This window comes from Condylura cristata, unplaced genomic scaffold, assembly GCF_000260355.1.
Source record: "Condylura cristata isolate star-nosed mole 26May11 unplaced genomic scaffold, ConCri1.0 scaffold00010, whole genome shotgun sequence".
In the NCBI taxonomy this organism is placed as follows: Eukaryota; Metazoa; Chordata; class Mammalia; order Eulipotyphla; family Talpidae; genus Condylura; species Condylura cristata.
The window spans coordinates 4318230-4345488 of NW_004567111.1; the positions used below are offsets into that span (position 1 = coordinate 4318230).

The following is a 27259-nucleotide window of genomic DNA, read 5'->3' on the forward strand; positions in this document are numbered from 1 at the left end:
TACAGGTCAGAAGTGTGCTGGGTGAGAGGATTCATCAGAGCACAGAGTAGGGAGCAGAACAGGCAGATGGACAAAATGCACTGCTGAGGGGAGCAGCGGGCGGGGCAGAGGAGGTCTGTGATGCCATATGGGTTAGCTCCCTGTCTGGGTATCAAACTTGTGCTGCAGTGACTTCGGAAAGCTTCATAAATTGGTGCTTTAACCCACCGCGCCACTAGGGAGAGCCTCGCATGATACGTTTTGCTTGCTTTTTGATAATTTTTTTTTTTAAAATGCTAAGTAAGCAGCACCATCTCCCTAATCGATCGGGAGGAAGCCAAAGTCCGGGATGGTCAGCTGGCCGGTCCAGGACCACATGGATAGGAAGTAGTAGACAGTGTGGACAGTAGGGAGAAGGCAGCTAAAATGGATTTTGTTTTTTTAATCACCAAATGAAAAATAAACTTCCCTGAAGTTCTTTGGCTACTGCTCTTCAAAGGCAGAGCAGTAACAGGTATCGGCCCCACCTCCTTCCCCACCCTCATTCCCAACCCACACAGGAAGGGCCTACCCCGTGGGCAGGGGTGCGCACAGCATCCTGGAGCAGGTCAGCTTTAACGCCTGAGCTTCCTGCCAGTGCCAGCATGGACCTTGTCAACACTTCCCCCCATTTGTGAATACGATAGCTGAAGCTTTCACCTCTCTTTGCTAGAGCGTGGAAATTTAGAATTTTTTTTACCTGTGTCTGAAGAAATAATTAAGCTACCAAGCATTATTACTTAGAAAAATGTAACTTAGAAAATAAATTACATGTGCTTATGCTTTATTCCCAGGTGGCCTTTGATCTTTTTGCAAAGCTTGCTGTGGGCAGTGAGGTAGAAGGGGTTAGATAAAGTGATTTCACCAGCAGGCCAGTTTGTGTCAAAGCGAGCTAGCTAGTCATAAAGCAAAGCAAAGCAAAGCAACAATGAACAGTTAGGAGGTGAGACAATTTTAGATGAAAGGAGAGATGTAAAAATGCTTCTTTGTACTAATAACAGAGTCCACTTAACATTTTATTCATCTTTGAAGACTCTGAAGTCCAGAAGCCTAGATCCTAAAGCAACGTGTGTTTGCCCGAAATCTTTGCCACGCTGCACATAGCCAAGGGCAACATCACACCCAGATCCAGATTTTTGTCTTATCAACTCCACATTGGGGGAAAAAATTGAAAGCTGAATGGCATCATGTAGCCTAGGATTCAAGAACCGAGAGGGATATTCCCAGTGGACAGTGGGCTTCGGTGTATTTCTTGGGAAAGTCAGCAGCACCGAGCAGCTGGTGTTTATCCTAAAGACAATCAGAGCAGATAATAATATCATTTTGTTCATAGCTATCAAAAAATACAACCTACCATGGCTCAAGACAGGTGCCTGTAGGAAGTGGTAAGATACATATTTTCGATGGCAAACCTGTGGGTCTTCTCACCCAGTGACCGGTCAGGAAGAACTTCGGGCTGAGTGTCACTGCTTTTGTTCCTTATACAGCTTGAGTTTGTGCTCAGAGTTTGGGGTCTAGGAAAGTAGCACGTAGCCAGCTGCCGCCCAGGGATATTCAGGAGACGGTGGCATCATTGTCTAGTCACAGACTGTGTCCTATGCACAGTCATTACTCAGTTAGCAAAAATGTAATATTTTCAGTGGGGGGTTTTAGTTCCATGATTAAAGTGGGCTACAAATACTCTGGCGTGTTTCTAGATAAAAACATTTTGTTGCAATCAATATAGTATTTTCTCAAAATTTGTTAGTCTGGACCAAACAACAAGAAAACTTCCCTGTTTATAGGTTGTCTGGGCTTTTAAGTTTATGTGTGTGTTTTAAGTGAACATTAAAAATCAGCAAAACGTAAAGTCAACTATAAAAAAGTTTCCTTTTATTTCCAACTTACTACGCACTATTCCCATTCAGGAAGAATTGAGGAAAAAGCAAGTATCTGAACAAGACCTTCCTTTGCCTTAGTTCTGTGATCCTTGTTGAACTCAGCAAGGATGCTTGAAGGAGCCAGACACAGGAGTGAGAGGTAGTTTATAGTGTGGAGGACTCACACCTGGTGAGGGAAACACAAGGACCAGACGTCAGCGTGTGCCATGATGTGATGGGAGCGAGCGTGGGGTGCATTGGGGTCATTGAGGATGGAGAGCTGACTGGACAGCTGGGGACTCAGTGAGGAGAAGCAGCTGGCCAGGGGAGCAGGAGTCTGAGAAGCTGCAGGTCCTCCCTCAGGGAGGAGGAAGCCAGGGGGATCTCTGGGGATCAGCTTCAGTATTGAAATGACGGGATAAGCTGTGGAGAAGTGGTTTTCTTGCCATGCATTTTGCTAGGTCAGGAGTGGGGGAAAGCCGAGAGGTTGTCTGATTTGTCTTTGCTTCTGAAACTCTTGTTCACCCCCAGTCTTGCCACCCATGTGGTGAACACCTGTACAGGCAACACGTCTTCCAAGAGTCAGCATCTCCCTGGAGAGTTTTAGTTACCTGTTCACAAGTATCTCTTTGTATCAACAAGCCCTGCTTGGAGCTTCAACAGGGCTTCTGCTTCTTTCACGCTTTCTGTGTCAAATTGGGGGAAATGGAGGAAAATCTTCAAGATTACTCACCAAACACATCATTTTTAAGTGCTAAATAGCACCTTCCCTAAAAAGAAAATAAAGAGGAAATAGCCAGATGAGGAGAGGAAGGACAATTTTCAGTATGCCTATCACATTCATGTCATGTTGACAATCTCTTATTTTGCCTTTAAATGGTCGATTGGTAAAGCTGTTAAACCGTAATAGTGATTCCTAATGCATTTCTCAAGCCTCTTTTCTGTTTTAGTTCAAATAACTAGAAGAAAATAAGGGACATAAACTGCTTGCTTTATGTTAAAATTGCCCTTCATCGTGCACAAAAGCAAAACTGTTGAACATTTTTAGCCCCATAAGTCATTAGCAGAACAGCAACTTCTGGTTTTGCTTAGCATTTGTTTATTGTGTGTGCTGTTCTTCTCTGGATCTTTTTCTTAAAAGTCATCGGTCTTGAATGAATTCTTGAATGTAAACTAAACTTAGCCATCACAGTCCTTCAGGAAAAATAATAATAATAATAATAATAATAACTTCATTCCAATTAAGGAAAATAACAGAAAATAAAGCCCCATGAGAGAGAGAGAGAGAGAGAGAGAGAGAGAGAGAGAGAGAGAGAGAGAATAGTAGAATAACAAGGTAAAGAAAAAAGAGGAAAGACCTGACTTGATGATAGGATTTCAATTTCAGAGTCTATTTCTTTTGCCTCAGGGAGCTCGTTCACAAATGCCCTCTCCTTTCCTTTTCTGTAAAATGTGACACTGTCTGCCTTTACCTCCACCTCCCACCTACCTGCCTCATCAGGCAGAAGTTTCCTTAACATTGAAGTGTGAAATGAACCAGGAGACTAAACTCATTTTCCAGTTGTTTGGTCCAGCAGTGGCTCATCAAAGCACAAAACAGGATCCTTAACGTGCGGGGTGGGTGCTTAGGAAGTCACATGTCCTGTGATGTGCTGTGCACAGATGCGCACTTACCAGGTGTTCCCCAAGCGGGAATATGTCGTCCTTCTTTCTCCAGACTGCCATAAACACACACACACACACACACACACACACACACACACACACCACCCAACTGCCAGAACTGTCCACTGTTCTGCGTGCTTGGGTCTTGGCTCTGGACATGCCCCTTGCCTGCACAGGTCCAGAGACACTGCTGGAATCACCCACCTTCCGTGCACCCCTTACCTTGCATGTTGACCTGTGTGCATGTTCTAATTTTACTTGTGTAGTTGGAGGTCTTCCCTGGAGGCACCATGAAGGTGCAGTGCTAGAAAGCTATCTGCAGCCGCTGCGGCATGAGTTCGATCCCTGGCCCACATGGCGCAGCAGGTCAGACCTCTCCTGTCTGGACCCTGCTCTGCTCAGCCATATGTTTTAGCACCTCGGCCTGTTCTGCTCCCCACTCTGTCTCTGGTGAATCCTCCACCTCCCAGACCTCTGGACTACAGCCCAGCTCTTGTGTGCATCAATAAATAAAAACAAAACTTTAAATGTGTAGTTAAAACATAAGCACTTACTGGTATCTGCTGTTGGTATTCTGTGAGACTAGCACATATATACTTGTGGTGTTTAGTCTGTTATAACTTCACCCATTGACAGCAGTTAAATTTACATTGATGCCAATATTTATCCATTGTGTAAATAGCAGCATGTCATATGGATTTTATAAACAACTTTAATTGGGCACTATTTATTCACACATTTTCCCACAAAATAATATTAAGCATTTTCTTACTATTATTGTCATACTCATAATACCTAAAATACTTGAAGTACTCACCACATACCAACACTTACTAAATTTTAATCATTAAATGCTCACAACACTATGAGTTCTGTGTTCTTATTTTCCATTTTTTTTGAGGGGGAAATTAAAACACAGGAGAACTGTATTGACGGGATGTCATCACAGTTAACCACTTAGGTCCTTGTTCTAGAACGACCCAGTTAATCCCAGTTCCCCTATCTGGGTGACCTAGGCAAATTACTTAATCTGTATGTGTTTTGCTTTCCCCCCTAAAAGAAGCAGAAATTATAACACTTGTCATAATTTTCTGAGGATTAAATACTGACCTCCCCCTGGATGACATTTTAGGTTCTTGTCACCATATGTTCAAGTCTGCCTGCATAGCATCTGCTTTTCTCTCTTTCCACGATCCCAAATATTTTCAACGAGAGTGTTTTCCTGGAGACTCCAGCGCACTTGTCGTGTGCTGACATTTTTGGTACTCAGTGAACACCCCGGAACCCGGCACAGACCCATTTCTGGTGTTTACACGTCATTAATATCCGGAGTCTAGGACACTTCCAGCACACTGCGCAGCAAGTGGCCAGTCTATACTGGACACATTCTTACCCTTTCATTGAAGCCACATCGCACTACAAAGTGATGTACATTCCAGGTGTCCAAATCCGTTTGTATAACGTCATAACTGGCTATGAACACTCATTTCCTTTTCCACTTGGTTACACGCATTTGAGGGCTAAAGGTGTAAAGTCAGTGTACTGCTAATCACACCAGCGCTGTCCACAGACAATTTTATCAAACGCTGAGATCAATAAAATGTTGCATGCGATTTTATTCCTTTAGAAGAAATTTGTCATTGAGAAAATAAGCATGGATAAACAGTGACTGCTCAGCTGAAAATGCCTCCTGCTCTGTGTGCTCTCCGCAGGCACCAGCATATTCACAGTGTACGAGGCGGCCTCGCAGGAGGGCTGGGTCTTTCTCATGTACAGGGCCATCGACAGCTTCCCACGCTGGCGCTCCTACTTCTACTTCATCACCCTCATCTTCTTCCTGGCCTGGCTCGTGAAGGTAGGTGGGTGGGGACGCACCTGAGGCCGCAGCTGCGGAACAGCTGCTCCCATAGACCCGGGCTTGTTCCGGCCTGTGCGGGGCTTCCCGATTCCCGCCTTTGGTAAATGCGCTTGCCTGCTTCTTTTTCAGAATGTCTTCATCGCCGTCATCATTGAAACCTTTGCAGAAATCAGGGTACAGTTCCAACAGATGTGGGGGTCCAGAAGCAGCACTACCTCAACAGCCACCACGCAGGTAGGCAGCAAGGGCGCACCCTGTCGTCGGGAGCCTGCCGAGACCTCTGGGGCCCCTGCTGTGGGAGGGACGTCAGATCCAGCTGCAGTGACTGTGGGCAAGCCAGATGCACACCAACCTTCCAAGCCAGCCTCGGGGGTCAAGGCGGCGAGGGCGCTGAGGGTGGGCACCCTGCAGAGCCCAGAAGCTTGCCCCTCATGAGGGTGCCCTCTGACTCGATTCCGCCATCAGGCATCCTGCGTGGGCTTGCAGACCACACGTGGGAGCTGGAGGGCCCCATGGCTACAAATATGGATTGAGGCAGCTCCAAATGCCTGAGGTTTGGAGGGGTCACTACGGAGTCAGAGGGGCCCCCGTGCCCCTGAAAAGTTGGAAGCGCCCTAGGAGTAGACTGAAGTATCAGGCCAGTTGCTGTGTAAGAGAAATTCAGACCCAGTGTCTTTTATTTTCGCTTTAAATTGGTGTTTAGAAAGAGCGTAAATTAATCCAGGGCAAATCTTCACAACAAAAGAGATGAGCATTCCCCTCACAAATGAAGTGATTTTAAGGCCTTGCAGATAGAAGTTACTTTCTTACGGGAACTGCAGACAACAGGTTTGTTAGGAAAGCTGCAAAAACAAGTTTGTGAATACTTCGTGCATCTACTGGGACAGAGGAACCTGGGAAAGGTGGAAGGTACAAAGCAATTTAAATTCTTCCAGTGGAAGTTTTAATAATTATATGGAAAGATACTGTTAAATGAGGTAAGATTTGGAAAGACTTCAGGTAACATCTTTTATTCCCAAAGATTTATTTATGCACACAAGAACTGGGGCACAGGTCACGGTGCCGGTGTGAGAGGATTTATCAGAGACGTGTTAAGGGGAGGGTGTCCTAAAGGAACCCTGCAGTCTTGTGAACTCCACCCCCTACTCCAGCTTTCTGGATGCCACCCCTTGCTCCAGTGATTGCAGAACTACAACTCCCAGCAGCACTGAGAGAGCTGCGAGGACCCAGGGGCGGAGCTAAGCAGGCATTCTGGGGCTTTGGGGGATAAATAGAGAGCGATTTTCTAACTGATAATCTGGAGAGGTAACGGTCCTCTCTCTCTCTCTCTCTCTCTCTCTCTCTCTCTCTCTCTCTCTCTCTCTCTCTCTCTCTCTCTCTCTCTCGCTCTCTCGCTCTCTCGCTCTGGGGCAACTGCTCTCAGCCCATGTGACTGAGGCTAGGAGGGTTAGTTTGGGACTAGAGTTCCAAGTTAGCTGCTCTGGTAAAGAATTCCAGCTACTTTGTAGCTCTCTCTCTTTCCCTGGGTTATTTCCTTTTCCTTTCCCCTTTTTGTAAATAAGCCCATTATCCTTTCTGTGTGTGCCTGCAGAAAATTACATTTTGAGCGTGCGGGTGAGGCCCCACAGACAGGCAGCCTAAGTCCACTCTGGGCTTCCCTGTAACAGGAGCAGAGCATGGGGGTCAGCCCCTTGGTGGGGATCAGACTTGGGCCGCAGTGGCTGTGAGAGCTTCACGGTGCTGTGCTTAACCCCTGGGAGGGCCCTTCATGTATCATCTGAGAGTTCAGATTATCTAGGCACTGTGCTGTGGATGAAATGATATTAACATCGGTCCGTTATAGCCATCAGCCACTCACGCTTCCGAGACATTGCCAGAGCCCTCTAGTACTGCTGCAGGCAGCCTGCAGGTGGCCTGCAAAACCCAGCCATATCTGGCTCTTGTTTCCTGTCATCTCTTTTGGTGACCCTGGAGCAGTCACCGACAGCCAGGCCTCCCCGACTGGTTCCCTAAATGCCGTCACCCTGCAGGGCTGATTTCTGTGACTAACCCTGAGCTTGATCTGGGGAGGGGGACCTAGGAGCTCAGCACAGAAGGTTCTTTGCATGATCTGAGGTGGCCCTAATGCCTTAAAGTCATCTTCTGCTCAATAAGTAACCCTTACTTATAAAATCACAACTGGAGAAGTCGCCTGTGCAACACCCCCAAAGCAGCCAGCAGTTAAAATAGTAGGTGAAATGTGAGCAGACGAAGACAGAGCTGTAGAAGACTGTTCAGATGTCAGATTGGACTGATGGGGAGGAATAAGTTGGTGATTCCTAGGTCATGCGCGTAGGTCTTCTGCAGAGGTAATCACACACAATTGTGAAAAACCTTCATTAAGGAAAATGCACAGGCGGAGCGCCCTGTTGCTAGGCAACCGGAGCTCCTGCAGCAGCCCAGTGAATAGCAGTCTCGGCTGCCAGGCAACGGTGCCAGGGCCCGCCCGCCCCGCTTCCAGCCAGGTGGCCCAGATGCTGCCCTGCGGGGTTCAGGAAGAGATGTGGGTGACATTTGTCCAATCTGGGAGCAAGGACCTCTCTTTAGATGGTGTAAAACACCAAGTCACAAGCGTCTAATGCTAGAAAAACAAATAGACTTTCAGGAAAGAAACTGAAAGGGTGATGGCCGGCTGCAGCAGGTCTGAGAATGGGAACAGCTCGGGCGCCCCCTAGGGCCGCCTTAGCAGTCTTCTGTCAGCTGACTCCTCCCAGAAGGGCCAGGTCTGGGGTCTGCCACAGGCTGTGTGTGGTCAAAGGCTGCAGGCTGATGGGCCAGGGACGGGATCTTCTTTGGCGACTCACAGTGTGACTGGTCTTGCCTTGTCGGCGGCCAAAGGGAATCAGTGATGAGAACAGTTTCTTCCAGATAACACAGCCACTGCCCTAAGTCCCCACATGGTACAAATTAAAGAGAACTCACCACCCAAGGCCTGGTGGACACCAGAGTACACTGAGAAGCAGGAAAACTAAAGGACGTCACGTGGAAGCGTCCCCGTTGGGAGCCCTGTTCTGCCCGGGTGCTGATGGGACGGTCACTCTCTACCTGTGCAGGGTTTGCCCCATGGCGGCTGCCCCCACAGGGCACACACCTGCCCATGACGTGATGGCCCCTTGGCAGCTCACAATAGGGCCACTGCATCACAAGTTTGGGGGGGGAGGTTATTTCCCCCAAACTGGATATTGGGATATGCAGATGTGTGAGTAGAAAAATGTCCTGGGCTTTGCATCTCTGGGGCCCTGCAGGGATGCCTGTCTCTTTCCTTAGCATTCCAGGGACAAGGGACACCAGGCAGGCCACCATGGGAACACAAGCATCTCTTCTGTGGGATCGTGGTCCGGTTGGGTCATAATAGCAAAGGGGTGTAGAAAAATATCCTGACTGGGGAAGAGGCAGTCATCTCTGGTCTGTTGCCTTTCTGGCTTGTGGTTTTTGCATTTAAACCCCTAATTAAGATACAGGCTCACAAGGACAGAGGCGATATAAGCGGCACTTAGGAGAGTCTCCTCCTGTGCGGTTCCATTAGCATCTCTAGAATCCGGACTGCTCCCATTCCTGTGGGGCCTTTGAGTACATGTGTGACATCAGGTTGAACAGCAGAAATGTGTGCATGAGAAGCACACACCATTAAAAAGAAAATTTTTCCTCTAAAAGAAAAAGACTATGTCCAATTTTCTGCTCAAAGGCAATACTTTAGTCAAAGTGTGTCCACTGGGCTCTCGCTGATGGCGCAACAGGTTAAAGTGCAGCTCTATGAAGCTGCCCACAGCCACTGCACCACGAGTTCGATCCCCAGCCAGGGAGGCGACCCACAGGGTGCAGCAGACCTCTCCTGACCCACCTGCTGCTCCCCTCAGCAGTGGCAGTCAATCGGCCTGTTCTGCTCCCCACTCTGTCTCTGGTGAATCCTCTCACCCCCACACCTCTAGCCTGTACCCCAGTTCTTTACACATAGACAAATAAATCTTGTTTGAAAAAGTGCCCACTGCATTCCAAGACCATTTCACATGAATATACATCATTAAAATATGGGAGAAAGCAATTTAATGCTAAGTTTCTGGGAAGGGCTATTCTCGTGAAGTACAGGGATGAGTTCCTTCTAGTGAGAAACTGTCATAGAGTAACATATTCATCAGAGGAGGCCATAAATGAGAATTTCATTTTGTGAAGCTGGACCATTGAACAACTCACTTAATAACTAATTCATGTCCACTCTCATCATGTTATATTGTTATGACCTTTGCCTAATTTTTAAATAATTGAGTCTGCAAGAACCCAAAGAGATTAAGAATTTCAAAGTCCTTTCTGGATTTTGCTCTGCATTAACGTGTGTGTCTTAGGTTTGGAATTTCAATTCAGCTGCAAATGTTTACCCTGTAATTAAGGTTCTTTCTCTACCACCTCCCAGAAAACAATCTGAGAGTGTTGTTATTGGTGGTAGTGGTGATATTTTTCCTACAGTACAATCCCCAAGACACTCAGCTACCTTGTAAATCAAGCCACACTTTAGAACACTTTAGCAGTTGCAAACGGAAAAGCCGGAGATCGTTCCGCAGACGGAACCCTCCCCTGGGCTCCCCGTGATGATACCAAGAGGCGCGCATTCATGGGAACATGTTACTTGCTGCCGGCCATAGTTCATTAATTCACCACATCTTATTACAGTGCTGGCCGGTAGCAAGAGTTGCACTCAGCAGGATGTGTGGGGTTCTCCAAGCAGGCTTCTCACAGCGTCATGATACAGTTGTGAGATGGGGAGTAGTGCTGCCTCAACATTGTAGATTAAAAATCAACAAAGACTGGACAATTGGCTTCACCTGATGGTAAGGTAACTACCTGATGTAGAATTGGGTCTCAAGCCCAGTTGCTCAGCATCAAGAGCCTTTTATTCGGCTCCAAGAGTGGCTGATCTCCCCTACTCTGGCCGTGACAGGCCCTGCTGCCCTGTGGCCTCTGTGTGTTAGCGTCTGTCCTCGTAGGAGGCGTCAGAGAGCCACGCTCCCACTCAGCCGTGAGGAGTGGAAATCGGTTTGTGGTCTGTGGGAAAGGCCTTAGCCCACATGAACCTTCAAACCAAGCGATTCCAGTTCCCTTGAATTTAGGCTGAGGAAATCTGGATAATGCTCAAAGATGAGCCAGTGAGTATGGAGGAATTTTTGTAAAAAGAAGGTGGAGTGCAGGAACAACTCTTAGCAGGGAGGCGTTGGTTCCAATTCCAAGGGTGGAATCAATGCAAGCCATCAAACCATGAGTAAACAACGCCTGGCCTAAAAATATGCAAGTGATGTATTAATGTGGGAAAAAGGCTCATGTTTTTTTATGTGGGTGCATAAGACACCTAGGAGTTAAGTCTAAAATACGAGTGGCGATTACCTCTGATGGCTGGGACTTTATGCCTGCTCACTCCTGTGCCGTAAGTCTGTAATGGAAACCACAATGCCAGGAGAATAGTCCCACCTTTAAGTGAAAGGCATCTTTGAGTGCTCAAACTGAAGTTACTTGTGTGCAAGGGGCAAAGTCCAAAGTAAGCAGCCTGTGTAAAATCGAATTCCTTTATCCCCACGAAGTTGGAGAAGGCCTCAGGTGCGTGGCGGTCTGCGGCCCCAAGTTCAGGCCCCGCCACCTGTCTGCTCCACCTCGCGCAGCCTCCAGCCTCAGCGCTGCGTGGACTGAGTGGCGGCTGCCTTCTGGCCCTCACCTCTGCATTCCAGACAGCAGAAGGGCCAACGTAGAGAGGGACAGTTTCTACTTTTATTCATAAGCCAGTATGGAGCTACATGGGCAAGATAAGCTTTGAAAAAGGACAAGAATTTGACTTTCTTTTCTCTTTTTTTCTTGGTGGCCTCATTGCCCCCCCAAAAGTTTGTTACTTGGAGAGAACAGACACTGAGGCTCAGCGGCAGCTCCTGCGCCCCCCTCCCTGGTCCGGTGTCCCCGAGGGCCCTGGCTTGGACTGCATGTGCGTCGGCCTCACGTAGCCATTGCAGTCATCGACCTAAATGTTGTTTCATGACTCAGGAGACCAAAGAAAAACTGAACATCTTTGTGTTTCCTCCACTTTATTTCCTTCCAAGTGACCTTTCGGGAACACTTTTACTTACAATTAAATTGATTCATTTGATTTTGGTCTACTGGAAAAAAAAATAATTGAACAGAGGAAATGAGTCTGCTACTGATGAAAGCTGACAGGGGCCCCAGGGATGCTTTGTGCCCTGATAAGAGGGTGAGGGCTGGGACAGAGGTCTCCAGCTGGTGGAAGGCGCTTTGTCTCTTCTCCTTCAAAGAAGACTCCCAGAGTTGTGACAGGGACTTTAAAAGGCGATTGAACAGCTTTTCATTTGAACCAACTCACCCATTCTTAGAGTGATCCTATTCACCAAGACGCGCTTCCTTCCACCGCTAATAATACCTTTTACAGTTCAGTCTAAAAGGACCCAGGATCCTGTAAGTGGAAAAACAATTCACGATCGGCATTGCTGATCAAAGACGTGTCAATGTGCACCTTCCTTCATTTTAAAGATGTAAAAATACGGCCCGTGAATTCCATCTCTCAACAACTCAATCTCTAGAGGGCCAGTTTTCCTTCAGTGAGTGATCTGTCGCCTCTGGGGCCCGCAGCTGGAAAGCATGGCATGATTGTAAATCCTGGGTAATGGGATCTTGGCCTCACCCCATACTGCGTCAGCAGCGGCCCTCCAAATACAGGGTCAGAATGAGCAGAAGCTGTGAGTCCAGGTAGCAACTGTCAGTCTTGGGCAGGAATAACACAATGAATCTGCAATTAATGTCTTTCCCCAGAACATAAATATCCTGAATTCCATCCAGCCCCCCAGCCCCCTCCAACAGACCTAATGAGTTAAAAGGAAAATGTATTTAATGGAAAACTATCAGCGGGGAAAATCTTCCAGCTGGGTGTCCTGTTGGCAGATGAGTCATGGTAGAGGGGATAAATCCACCGAGTGATAATACCTCAGGCATCCAGCGACCTCTGTGTCCAGTTCTAAAATGTCAGATTTTAGTCCTCTGTGCTACCTGATTTCATCATGTCTGTCTCTTAAGCCAGAAGACTACAGTTTTCCTTTTGTAATCTGCTGCTGAGCAGATTAATCGTGGCCCATTTAAGGTCATTTTATGAGGTCTTTTGACTGATGTATCAGCCTGCTACCATTAAAAAAAAATAACATCAACCTTTTTCCCATGCTTCTACACACCTTGTCTAGCCTAAGGATGGTTCCCTGTTGGCTCTATGACACATGTCCTATGAACAAAGATCAAAATTCTCCACTTCCACTAAAAACACAGCAGACGATGCTTTGTAATTCAAATGTTCATTTCCTCCCAAGTCTAACTCATAATAATCTATCACAGAGGGATAAGATGTCTCTTGTAAAGTCTTGCAGAGAAGAATCTCTTTGGGTGATTACAGGCAAAGCATTGTGAGGCAGACAGGGCCAGGGACATAGTAAGTGTTCAGTAAACACTAGCTCCTCCATCATTCTTCTTGGTATTCTTCACTGATGATGTTATTGTTATTCACTTACCCTACAATGCACATAGTTGGAATGACTCTGGTTCTAGACTTAAATCTACAAGAAGACAGATTTTTGATAAAAAATACAGAATGCTGAAGTTGCAGAGCTCGTCATGTTCCCTACTGAGTGTCTCTGACTCATCTCCCTCTTTGTCTTGAAGATGTTTCACGAGGACGCTTCTGGAGGGTGGCAGCTGGTGGCCGTGGATGTCAACAAGCCCCAGGGACGTGCTCCCGCCTGCCTCCAGGTGCAGTACCCCGCGTTCAGACTCACCTAGCCCAGGCTGGGTGTTTTGGAACCATTAAAGTTTGTAATAACTTTTTGTTTGTTTGTTTCTTAACCATTACCTTTTTTTCCCGAGGTAACGTTACTTTACATCATGTATGATTTAGAGGTACAGGCTCGCCCCTCGTCAGATGGCGTCACTGCACACCGCCCACCACCAAGGCACCCTAGTCCCCAGCCACCATCCGCTGGCCCCTCCCCACTTTCTGCCCACCTGTACCCTCCCCTTCCAGTGGCCTCAACTTTGTAGTCCCAGTCTAGGGTTCGTTTTGGTTGAGTTTTGTCCATTCCTTGGTTTTGTTGAAAGCTCCGGTAGGCACCCGAGAGAGGAATTGCTGAATCACCTGGAACATCGACTTTTGTCATTTGGAGACACCTCCCTTCTGTTTCCACGGGGTCTGCACTGGTCACCTCCCCACCGGCGGGTGCAGGCTTCCCTCTCAGCACCCTCTCTGGCGCTACTTGTTTTTGATCGTTCTGGGGGTTGGGGGTCACTGACGGGTGTGTGATGGCATCTCGTGGGGCTTCAGGGCCGCATTTTTCTGATGATGGGTGACATCAAGGACCCCTCATGATGACGGTCATGCTGTCGGTTAGCTCTAGGTTACTCACACACCTGACACAACATGCACATGGCGTGTAGGGTGAGGCTGTATGGTCTAGTCAGAGAAGCCGATGTGTACCTGCCCTGGCACCTCGTGTAAGCTGGGCTCCCCGATGCCACCTGTTGCCATGTTTTGTTTTTTCTTTGAAGGAGGTTTATATTGTTAGGACATTTGTCTCACTTATCCAGTTGTTATGGAAGCCCTATCACATTTATAAGGAATTTAACCAAGGTGAATCCTAACACATTCACTCCTGAAGGACAGACAATAAGCAAATGGCCTGGCACCCTGAAGCTCTCCTCCCACCCCCATCCTACCTGGCATGGCGTTGGCTTCTTGCTTCCCTTCCCTGGGCCAAGGTGCTGGCGGTCTGGGGCCCACCCTTCCTGCCTCCGGTCCACGGCATGAAACAAATGGCTGGAAGTGATCAAGAGAGCTGGGGACCCTGCTCTTTGAGTCACCCCTGCCTCTAGCACACGCCTCCTGCCCTGACCCCTCACCCCTGCCTCCCCAGTTACAGCCAGCCAGACAGTATAATGCTCAATCACTTCCTTGCATTAAAACGTGGCATGAAATAACGTAGAAGCCAGTGCGAAGAATACCTGCGCCGCTGCTGTCAACACTGATTGCCAGCGTTGATTGGCCACTCACTAGGCCAGACGTGCCGTGTTTAGAGGGCCTAAGAGTTTCGCTCGCACAGAGCCACGGAGGTCGATGTTTGTGATCCTCTGTGAGCGCAGGCGCTGAGGCTCCGGGAGGCACGAAGCCAGTTATTAACGTTGAATTTCATCTCAAGCCATCTTTTGCTCATCTTTTAATCTTCTTTATTATTTTTATCATGTTGATGGCTGTAACAGTGGATTTCAACTGTGTGAGATAATGCTCACATCTCTTCACATGTGTTTGTCATACTGTGATAACACACCCACCAACGCCCCCGGAATCCTGCACCACAGCCCACCGGGCCTGTCCCCGGTTCTCACCACCCCCATCTTCCGCTCTGCCAGCATCAATCCGAAGCTCTCTGTTTGCTTGTTGTGTTTGTTCCTTTGCTTTGTTTCTGTATTTACCACACAAGAGAAATCATCTGGTACTTGCCTTTCTCTCCCTGACTTATTTTGCTTGCCAACATCCCCTCCAGCTCCATCCATGTTGTCACAAATGACAAGATTTCATCTTTTTTGTGGCCGAGGAACATACCATTGTGCATCCACGTCCCATCTTCTGATCCACTCACCCACTGTTGGGCACTTAGGCTGTCTCATGACTCAGCTGTTGTGACGACACGTGCAGTGGGCAGAGGCACGCGGATCCCCCTTCTCATTAGTGAGTTCGCATTCTTCAGGGAGGTCGCTGGGAGAGGAGTTGTTGAATCAGATGATGGCTGCACCTCGATACTTTGGGGTAACGCCGTGCTGTGTTTCTCAGAGGCTGGGCTAGCCCACCTTCATTTTCATCTCTGTCTGTTCTCTTACTATAAAAATGGGCCACAGTTCACTCGCTCATTTCTTCACGTATTGCTGGATATTGAGTTTGTTTTTTGTTGTTTTGCTCTCACTTTCTCGACCTTGACTTTGTGCGAGAATTACAAAGAGATTGGCCACCTGTCATCAGCAGAGCCGCTGCTGAGCCAAGGACAGGTGACGTGGTGAGAGTTCTCGTTGTTTCTCGTCTTTGTCTGCACTTCATGTTGTCACACCTGGCGACTGCAGATGACCTCTCCGAATATTAAATTTGGTTCTCTCTGATCCAGTCTCCAGATATTGAGAATTTTTCATATACTTATAGTTGACTCATATATTCTGTCCATCACTCATTCATATATTTTGCCCATTTATCAGTTGATGATGTTTCCAAATGACTTTCAAAAATTCTGTGCAGGTCTAAAGGGCAGATCACTTCTGCCTTACTGAGAAGACATTAAAGCAGGAGAGCAGCCACTTCTAAGTGTCAGTGCTGGTCATCTGGAGGCAGACCCGATCCCTCTGCCACCAGGCATGAGGTCGCTCTTTTACGTGGTCACCGCACCATTTGGGAGGTTCTTCAGGGTGTCCTCAAGTGTGAGCCTCAGAGAAGTGAAAAGCCACAATTGACTGTTAGGATCATGAGTCCCTTAGCTAGCTCTCCAAATGCTTTTCGGGCACTTGCATCAGCCTCAGGGGAGACCACCCTACTGCATGATGCAAGGAATTCTACTAAGTGCGAGCCTCATTCCTCTGCCACCTCCAGAACAGACCACTTTTCTCCTGCCTCTCAGGTAGGGGCTTTCGCTCTTGACAACTTGCAGGTGTGCTGGCCTGTTCTCAGCCACCTCCAGAGCACGCCCATGGTGTGCTGGTGCCAGGAAGGTCCTGACCAGAAAATGGGAGCATGAGAGCTGGCAAGCAGGGGCTCAGCTTCTTTATGGAAGCAGCCCATCAGCCTCCTACAGAACAGTAGCTAAATGGTTCGCTGAAAAAAGACCTAGAATCATCTTGAAACCAGTTGTGGCCAACTCCACTCCAGAGAGTGAACTGAGCACAGTCTCAGTCCTACGTTTTACACATATCTACCAAATACATGTAATATATACATATATATGTATATGTATATATATGTATGTATGTATAATTACTTGAAAAACATGTATATGTATATTATTACTTGAAATACAAGTATTCTATATATATATTATTGCAACACATCTATATGAGATATATCATATGTATGTGTGTGTGTGTGTGTATATATATATATATATATATATATATATATGCTCTATCTCATAGATATGTTTCAAGTAATAATTGTATTCAGAATAAACACCAGAAGACAGATGCACTATAATAAATTATTAGTGCAAGTTTAATTAATTAATCAGTTAGACCATAAATTAAATGCATCTGATTGTTGAGCCTCATGAAAGGAAATTATATCTTAAAGGCCAGAAGACTTTTAAAAGTCACTGGCTTAATAGAATAATCAATCCGCTGAGAGACTTTCTGTCCACAAGACCTATATTTCCCCTGTTAAAATCTAGTTTGTGTGTAAAGTGTGATATTGAAAAATATTAATAACAATAGTAAAAATGTGGCTATCGATTTAACATCCAGTCTTACTTTTCCAGACAAGAGTAAGCGAGGAACTCACCCTCGCCAAGAGATGAATGTGTCTTTCCAAATGCTCTTCTGTCAGCCTACAGCTTGACTTCCAGATGTCTGCAATTCTCTCACCCATATTACTGTTCCAAGAAAGCAAGCAAACCAGTCAGAATGTGACCGAAGCAGGGTTTCATGGTTCCACTGATCTCAGTGCCTTTGTGGGATCCTGTGTGGGTTTCCCCGATCCCCAAGGACATGGCAGGTGTTTCTAAGGACAACTTTTGGTACTATTCTTAGTTGTGATGTAGATCTGTGTCCTTTTCATCACAAATTGCTTGGGTTGGACAGCTTTGTGTACTACATCTGGAAGTAACAAATGTCTCGATGTCTTCTAATAAGACAAATGAAAAATGCTCCATTTGCAAAGGATTTATTTTAGGCCTTACCTTATGCACTTGGTCTTTTACATTATGTTCCCATTCTTTTACTCATGGCTTGTAGACAAGATAGTTTCTGAGAATTTCATCTTGTAATCACATTGTTCTCCGAATGTTTGTTTTGAAATCTAATAACAAGGAAACTCTTGTACATGGCCAATACAGTGTTCAGTGCATGAAATTTGTTTATCAGGTGAGATGCTTTATACATGCAGCAACTAAAAGAAAATTTTGCTTTCTGAGCTGTACTGTTCATTATCCTAATTTATCTGTTGGTCTCCAAGTCCTCTCTATTGTGATTTGTTTGATGTTTGCCTATGTCTCTGGAATCCTTAAGGACTCATTTTATAGGGAAAAAGAAATCACTGAACAAATTTAGTAGCTATAGCTCCTATGAATTACCTAAACATTTAGACCACTAAAAGTAAGGTAGTTTAAGATGTTTTTGAAAATCTAAGTTTTCATGACTCTTCTCAAGAGAGCATCATCTTTCCCCCTTGATTTCTCATTTTATACCTTCTTGACTTTTCATAAACAACTCATTAGAGCTCACCTGTATTCCTACACTTTATGAAAAGGAGCAAAGTTGCCTTCATGACAGCTTCAAATGGTTGAAAACTTAACATGGAGTTTCAATTTCATCTTCATAAACCCACACTTGTGTAGATGAGTTTTGATCTTCGAGTGGGAGGCAAGGCTCGGGAGGGCAGTGAGAGTGTATCTCCAGGGGGTGCCATAATATTCCTGCCAGTGTGTGGCATCTTGAATTTTAGTGAGTATAGATGTTTAAACTCACACAGCTGTGAAATTTTAAGCAGTTGTACAGATCGCCCCGTTAAACGTGCTAGTAAGGTTATATCCCCTGTGATAGAGCCTGTCGAGCTTTAGTGTGGACACGAATCATCAAGGGTCTTGTTGAGGATGCAGATACTGAGTCTAAATGTCTGGCGTGGGCTCTGAGAGCCCTCTTCTCCAGTACGTTACAGGAGGCTGCTGGCCCAGGCCCGCACTCTGAGTAGCCAGGCTCCTGAGCAGTCCTCAGCCGCATTACCACCACCGGATGATTCTGTCATAGTCTTTTCTTTGTATTTTGGTAATTCCAGCTCAGATAAAGCCAACTTAAAGATACTTTAGTTCGTACAGCATAATAATCTGTCTTTTTTTTTTTTAAGACTGGGGTACAGTCCAGAGGCACAGGGGTAGTGAGAGGTTTTCCTCACCAGAAACAGAGTGGGGAGCAGAACAGGCCAATGGACAAAGTACATTGCTGAGGGGAGCAGTGAGTGAGACAGGAGAGGTCTGCTGTGCCATGTGGATCACCTCTGGGGCATAGGATTGAACTCACACTGAAACAGCTGCAGCTAGCTTGCAGTGCTGCGTCCTGACCCACTGCGCCACCAGGGAGGGCCAATTTGTCTCATTTTTTAAAATATAAACCAGAATGACATGGCAATTGACATTAAATAATTGAATTTGTAAGTGTGATCTAAAGAGCTTACATTAAAGTTTTAGATGTATGCACAAATATATATCTGTATCAGGGTAGGTACACATAACTGTTACCAGATCTAAGTCTCTCAAGTTTATCTATTTCCTAGATAAATGCATTATAGTGTATAAATCGAGCATTACCTATAATTGTTTTGTGACAAAACTACTCTCAAGAATATGAATTACAGGCTTAGCAACAAAGGTAAAGCAACTATTGTCATAACATCGATACATACTACAGATGTGTGTTTTTATCTACCTGTATATTTACATTTATCTCTATATATTCTATACTCTCATTAAATAACACAATTGTGAAAATCTCAATTTATATGTTGTTTTGAGGCACTGACATTTTCCTTTACATTAATTTTTATAAGAAAAAAATGAAGGGTAAATTTGAAGTGTCCGCGGGTTAGGAGCCTAAATATAACGTCGCCAGCCCATCTCCTTTCAGGTGACCTTAGGCAGTTTCAAACATTGGCTCAATTAAATTGAGTGGAAATGGCCCGTGTTGGTCGCTCTAACTTTCAAACTGAAGTTACTGACTTAAATATTTAAATTTAGCTACTGCACATACTTATCACCCTAATTCTTATTTAATATATGAAAGTTATTACTTTGGAGAAAGTCAGCTAAGCAGTGGTGATTATAGTGTATCAAACTCCATTGTAAGTGATTATTTTAATGACTCTCTACCAACAGGGACACGTAGACATTCAGACAAAAAACAGCCTAATTACAGTGACAGCACCAAAGTGAAGCTGTGACAGTTACAGAACCAATTTAAAAGTTTTTGACAGCCGTGGCTAAAAGCTTTGTTTGGACCTTTCAGTAATAACAGTTTACTTAAGACATAAATTCACAGCTAAGGAAAATAAAAAGAGAAAGTTGTGGCTTTTCTGTCATGCAGATAAAGTGGAAATCAGTTGAAATGTTTTTAATAGAACATTTTGTTGAAAAGAGTATAGAAAAGGAATAATGGTTATGGAATTTGACTCTCCCCAAGCAAGAAGACTAAATAACAATAAAAATTCCGATGAGAATAGAAACTTGCCAACTGATGTGCTAGTCTCTGTTCTGAAGGTCAGTAGTTCCCTAGCGTGCAGTGATGGCCATTTGCATGTGGTGATTGGCAGTTCTGGAATTTGATTTTATATTACCTGTGAAATGAAGTCCAAGGCGAAGGGATCTAAGAAGGTGCCAGTTGCCATGGTGACACCAAAACTTCCTAAACATCTGCTTTCCCCCTGTCTCTGACAGCTCCCCAATTATTAGACCCTTATCGTTTTTACTTCTCTCTCTTGGTGGTGGACTCAGTCAAGTATGCAGAATAATTAATTCTTTGACCTTGGGCAATTAATTTCTCATTCCTCTACAACAAAGGAGCTGATTTTCAGGGCTGCATTTATGTTTACTGCCATCTTTGTAGGGCAACAGGCAAGTATTGTGTGAAACACTTTACAGATAAGAGACTCCTAAACTTGATACCAACCTCTGGAGAAGCTTCTGTTCTCTCCACGTTGGCTATGAGAAAACCGAGGCTCAGGGCCGTAGAAGACAGGCGCTGTGGCCACAGAGCTCCTGGGAGTTGAGGCTTCAGCTCTGCCGTTCTGGTTCAGATCCCAGGCGTTGCCTGCAGGTGCTGAAGTCTGCAGGTGAAGTCTCACAGGTGGGTGCCCGGAGGCAGTTCTCTCTCTTTTCCCATCCTCAGGTCTGCTTTACTAAGGTTCTTGTATTTGCAGACTGAAGAATTCTCAGGTCGGTCAGTGGTCATGATACATGTCCACTGAGAAAGAAGGGGCCTCAGGAAGGGGCCGTGTGAGGTGCACCCTTGGCAGGGGTGCAGCCACGTGGCTTGTTTTCATGTGCTCAGCTCCTTCCATAGATTAGCTTCTGCCCCCCACTGCTGCCCGGGACCTTCAGCCCCTGCTCTCCACTGACGCGCCCTCTTTCCCACAGTGAGTCCCAGCATGGCCTCTGAACAGACTTGGGTGCAAAGCCGGACTCTGCTCTGTACGTGCTGTGTGACCTCAGGCAAATGACTCAGTCTCTGAACTCACGGGGAAAATGGGCATGATGTCCCACTGTGAAAGACGAGGGTTGAGGTGGGAAGTCATAAAATAAATAAAATACTAGTGATGTGTCCTGAGACACAGTAAGTGTTCACTCCATGGCAGCCACTATAATGATTCATTACTTTGGACTGTCTGAGTTTCTTGCCTCAGGGAAACAGTCGACTTGGGTCCCAGCATGATTGTGATTCTACTCCCAGTCTTTGCCTGACAGTGGGAAAATCATTTAATGTCCATGCTTCAGTTTCCTTCTCTACAAAGTTAAGGTCACTGTCCTGCAACAGACCCAGTCCTGCTGCCTTTCGCTACCAGAAATCAACGAGCAGAGGCAGGCTTTGAACCTACAAGCGCTTTTATTCTTCAACTCACTAGTCAGTGATCTGGGAGAACGGGGGGTGCGGCCCTGCCAGGGCCATTTTGCCCTCCCACCTTGAGCTGCCCTTTCCGCAAGGAGTAGATGAGACCGTCAGCAAACAGCCCTGTTGAGGCTCCCGGTATTTGTCCCATTCAGCCCAGAACTTGTTACCAGCCCCTGGCATCGGTGTCCAGCACCATCCGACACCATCAGGGTGAGAACCTCAGCTTAAAGCCAAAGTGGACTTTAAGGAAGAAGGTGACGAGCGTGCAGCGTGTCCAGGCAGCCCGTGCTCAGTGAGCAGACTCCTGTACCCAGAGTGGAGCCCCCGCCCCGGCCCCCAGTCCCCATCATAACTTCCTGGGGTTAAGAAGTAAATGAGCTAATGTACGTAAAGCATGCAGGCCACACCAGCACACAGCTACATAGAGATGTCAGTTGTTAGTTGTAGCGTAAGTTCCTGTGGATTGTTTATGCCGAGGGGACAAAGTTTCAGTTCCACAGCCTAAGTTCTGGTGATCTCCTGTACAAGTGCCGTGCCTCTGGCCAACAGGACTGAGTTTTGCTACTACTGCTGCTGTGGCTGTTTAATGACAGCAGCACTAATAAAGGAGGCAGGAGGAAGCTTCAGGAGGGGAGGGGCATACTTAGGGCCCTGATGGAGGCTTCAGACATGTCTCCTTACCTCCTAAGCTGATGGAATTGTAGCCATCAGTGATGCACCCGCTCTTCACATGTCCATCATTACTCTTCCAGTTTTATAATCATCTCTAAAATCATTTCTCTCTTACAGAGCCTAAATCAGTACTTGCTTTGCAATATAAGCTTTCTAAAAACTATGTCTCCTTATAGTCACAGTAAGGATCAATACTCCCTGACTAACCATTGGAAATTAAGATCAGAGCGCTTCAAAGGTTCAGTGAAGTCTGTTTTCTATTTTTAACCCAGTGTTGCTGAAGCTAGTTCCCAGCCATCATTTAGCTGCCCCCAAAAAAAGGCTCTCTGCCGTGACCTTCATTCAGCAGGTTATCTTGCAAGTTCAGCCTCGCACACAGCTGTCCCACAGTGCTGCAGATGAAGTCTTAGCCTACCCCCCCCCCAGCAGTAAGCGTCCCCTCCCTGCTGAGTTAATCTGCTTTCCTCCACAGCAAATGATGAGGTCCTCCGTCTTCCACATGTTCATCCTGAGCATGGTGACCGTGGACGTGATCGTGGCCGCCAGCAACTATCACAAAGGCGAGAGCTTCCGGAGACAGTATGATGAGTTCTACCTCGCAGAGGTGAGCACTTTCTGGGGTGCAGGCTACACTTCAAAGTAGCAGTGGGCCTCCAGGGTCTGTTAGCAAGGAGAAAATGAATTTCAATGTGTTAATTATCTGCCTTCTGTCAACACTGACTCCCTGTCTGCTTCTTGAGTGTTTCCTTTGGTCACAGTGTGGCTGGATGGCCTGGCTCTGTGGGCCCCAGGGGGCTCCCCAAATCTGCTGTGTTGCCAGGGCAACTCTTCTGCCCCCGTCTTCCTCTGCGACCTTGTTGCCTCTCCATTTCTCTCCGTTTCTCATGTAACACTGGTTCACAGTCACCCCTCTCTTTGCTGATAACCCAGTCTGTGTGCTGCATTTGCACAAAACTTTACCCAGCTTTCAGGGTGGGCTGGATATCATCTCTCCATGAGCCCTTAGTGCTGGCTGTCCACTGCACAAAGGGCTTATCCTGGACCGACTGTATTTCGAGCCAAACTACCAGGTGTGCACACCCCACGGCCCTCACCCAGCTCTAAGCCGTGGAGATTAGCACTGTAAACCAGTGTTAGTACTTACTGGTGGATTTCTACACGGAAGACATGAGTTTTGTTCCTACCACCTATGGGCAAGGGAAGATTCAGAAGGTGGTGAATAAGCAAGTCAGCTCAGTTCCACCAAGGCAGAGCTGGAGGGAAATTGGAAGACACAGTCAACAAGCGCTGACCAGTAGTATAAACAATCAAGTATTATACACGTGCATTTACATATACATGCGTACACATGTGCATTTGCATACATACATGCATGTGTTTGCATTTATGTGTGCACACGTGTGCACCTGCGTGTGTGCATGTGTGTTTACATATATGCACGCATAACACATGCACAGAGAGATACACACTGTATGTATGTACATGTACCATATACAGGAAAAGACCTAAAGATGCCCCAGAAAGGCTGTCAGATCAGGAACTGCTCATTCACTAAACAAATAAATATCTTCTAGCTCCCTCCTTACTATATTGGAGCTTTGGAATAAAACTGTATTGGTTGCATATATTTGTTAAAATTTATTCTTAACCATTTTTAGTAATTTCCAGAGCAACTGCGTTGTTGTTTTTTTTTTTGTTTTTGTTTTTGTCTTTTCAGTGTAAGCACTTAGTTCTAAAGTATATCTCAGAATTTAATGGTTACATATTTATGGAAAAATAGATTGACATAATTTTTAGAAACCTATTCATCGTGTAAGAGTGTACATACTCATCTGTGCCAGACTTCAATATGTGAAAAAGCTTACAAGGCAAAAAAAAAAAAAAAAAAAAAAAAAGGGATTTGTGTTAAAAAGGTATTTTTCACATAGGAAACCAATTTTCCATGCAGTTGCATTCTCTTAGACATCCAGAATTCTCCCAGTGAATTAAAAAATAATTTTTTATTTAATAGAAACTCAATCCACCAACACATAAACTTTCCAGAAAAAAATTGAGAATCCCACCTCTTGGCTGTAAGCATCTGTGTGGTTTTTAAGAGCATGAGCAGTCAGGTGTGATGTGAAGATTTGTTGTTTGTAACTGAGAGTCTCTAGGACTAATCTCCATGGCTTAGAGCTGGGTGAGGGCCGTAGGGTGTGCGGGCCTGGTAGTTTGGCTCAAAATACAGTCGGTCAAGGATAAGCCTTTTGTGTGGTGGACAGTCAGCACCCTCGTGGAGAGATGATATCCAGCCAATCCTGAAAACTGGGTAAAATTTTGTGCAAATGCAGCACACAGACTGGGTTATCAGCAAAGAGAGAGGTGACTGTGAAGCAGTGCTCATACTTGCAGGTGGATTTCTACACAGGCGTCAAGGTGGAAGGGCTCCCTTCCAGTGGCTTCTGTGTCACCTGTGGAGTAAAAGAAAGCTCTGTGTCCAGCCAGATGATGGACAGTGAAGTGGAAGCTTGTGGAGAAGGGAGAGGACAGGGGATTGTGGAGCATGCAAGAGTTAATTCAAGATGCTTCAGGTGCAGTGCTGAAGATAGGCTGAATTTGGGGGCGATACACGTAGAATCTACCAGCCAATGTGGTGTTTTATTTCTACATGCAGGAAGACCATGATGGCAACATGAAGAATGTTCCAGCTTGAGAGTGTTTTCATGCTGGTAGAGATGAGACAGGGACCTGAGGAAAGGGAGAAGGTTAGCGGAGGATTTGAAATGATGACCTTGTGGTCAAGGTTGAATATGGAAAGAAGAGAAAACAAGAGGAAAGTGCAACTTCAGAGGGAAGAGTCCAGAGAGTCCATGGGGTTAAAGAGCAGGTGTGGCTGAGGTGATGGGGAGCTACATCAGCATGGGATCCAGATTTACAGCTGCACAGTAGTTCTAGCAACTGGTGAGCAAATGTAGGATGTCGCGCATGGTTGCAGGTGGCTTAGTCACAGAGGCAGAGCCAAGGCCTGTGACAAGGAACTGTCAAACTAATGTGCGAGTGACTTCACAGACAAGAAGCCATTCCGCAGAGCTGGTTGTCAGGGAGATGCCTCAGAAGCCCATGGCTGCGGCTGGAGGAGAGAATAGGGACAGCTGTCGAGCACAGCTCGGTGTGCTGGGGGTCCTGGGTGGGCGTCTTCCTCCCCCCATTTTATCCTACTGTGGCAGCTTGAGCCTCCCCCTCCTGGACAGGGCTGTGGGGGAGTCAGGTGTTTGGGGCAGAACCAGCTGAGGCAAGGACATGGAAAGCAGAGTCTGTGACTAGGGCCAGAGCAGGGAGAAGAAAGTGTTTAACATTTGCCTCAGAGCCCAAAGGGTCGCTAGAAGCTCGGCTTGTGGAGAAGTGAGGAGATGGATGAAGTGGAACAATTATACAGTCGAATTAGAGGTTAAAAGACGGAGGACAGAAACGCCTTGGAATGGAAAAGGCAATGGGACGGTGGCTGGCGCTATGCTCGTCTCTGTGGGAGGGGAGATCGCACCTACTGGGGAGGCCTGGGTATTAGAGATTACATTGACATTTCTTTTGTGCCCAGCCCAAGGTGGATACAAGGTCAGAGAAAGTCAGTTCTGCAGAAATAACACGTAGGGCTTCTGATGAGAGTAGGAGGCAGGAGAGAATCCTCCAGTAAATTTCAGCTAACTCTTTCACATAGGAAATGAGTCTCTTCCTTTATGTCCTTATGCATGCTGGCTAACTTTGGACCACACTGCAAGAAAGTCTGGCAAAATTTTAAGTAATTTAATAAGGAATGTGTCAATACACGTTAAGAACAGTGGTAGAATCCAGGAGTATTTAATAAATCTTGGTCATATTTCTTTTTGATAACTAATGTTTCTTAAAACAAAAGAAAACAAAACAGACCGAAAGGATTGTACAGTAGAATCTTTAAACAGATAGAGCTAGCAGGGTGAGGCCTAAAGAAATTAACCACCGACATATTCAAAACCCCTGGAAACACTTGCCAGAGTTAATGAAGCCAGAGGAGAGCCAAGAAATGCCCAGAAGGGTGAAGGCAGCACCCTGCCCCGACATAGGGGCCAAGGAGAGCAAGAAGCACCCAAGAGGGGAAGGCAGACACCTGCCCCTACCTGCCTGAGCCGATAAAACTACACCCTGGAGCACAGTGGTGACCAGAAGCTCCTGCCGGGACTGATAAAACCAATGCCCCAGACATGCCTGCACAGTAATCCTTAGAAAGGGACAGAATGAACAGCCTCCTGTACCCCCCTTTAAGCCAGGAGCACCCCACCTTCTCTCACAGTTGTTCTTCCGTAGATTTCTGTAGGCTTCACCCTAGGTACACTGTGAACTTTGCTTTGCCTCGCCTAAACACGGCTTTGAATTCTTTCATGGCCATCGTCAGGGCTGAGGAACCCCAAACAGAAACATCTGGAGAACCCAAAGCCTGGCAGCAGTCCAGCTTCTGTCATGTGTGTGTTCACTGTTGCTTTCTTTCCAAAGCACTGAGAATAAGTTCAGTTTAATAGACTAGGATGGTGGCAATTCAGTTAACTTAAAAAGCCACGACGACACTGAGCTACCTGTTCTTTATTCTTGAGCTCCCCACTGTGCATTCAGATTTTGGTCCACTTGTGCTTCACTGACTACAGGTGTCTAGGTTTCTCAGAGCATTTTTGGTCTTTATTCAAATCGCATTATCACCTCTCTTTGCATCAGAAACTTGGACGTAAGTCAGAGTGATTTGTTTCCCACTTTTTGTAGCCAAGGAGTAAGCACTTTAGGCTTCTTGGCCCTTGGCTGTCTCTCAACTGTAGTAGAATCTTATTTACAAAAGTCAGTGGTGGGCTTGATTTTGGTTTAATCTCTAGAGACAGTGCTAACTAACATCCTCATGCATTAAGTGCCAATCTATTAATATTTAAACAATAATGCCTGTCACTACAGATTCTAATGTGTTGTCAAGTTTTTAAAGGAATTAAATATCTCATATTTAATCTTCAAAATAACTATAATAACAGCAGCTCACACTTATAAACTCTAGTGGTATAGTATTAAGTCAATACCAGTTATGCATTATTCTGAAAAGTTTATTTTAAAATAGGTCACAGAAGGCTGTGAGTTTTTAAAGAAGTGATTTCGTGAGTCCCCACATATTCTAGAATAAATTACTTGAAAATCCAAAATAAACCACTCCACCCTTCGGAGTCAACTTGCATTCTTAAAAAACATCCTTTAAGCATAAATTAAGCTGCTTAGCTTCTGTCGTGAAGCTGGGTACTTG

General features: G+C 45.9%; 1 protein-coding gene across 1 annotated transcript in view; it reads left to right on the top strand.

Moving 5' to 3' along the window:
• The window catches only part of NALCN (sodium leak channel, non selective), a 222990-nt gene that overhangs the window by 51347 nt on the left and 144384 nt on the right, over window positions 1-27259 (top strand). Inside the window, exons 7-10 of the mRNA XM_004680052.2 lie at window positions 5255-5397; window positions 5530-5634; window positions 13132-13218; window positions 22448-22579. Of these exons, the coding sequence (XP_004680109.1) occupies window positions 5255-5397; window positions 5530-5634; window positions 13132-13218; window positions 22448-22579 (467 nt within the window). The remainder of the gene's footprint in view (window positions 1-5254; window positions 5398-5529; window positions 5635-13131; window positions 13219-22447; window positions 22580-27259) is intronic.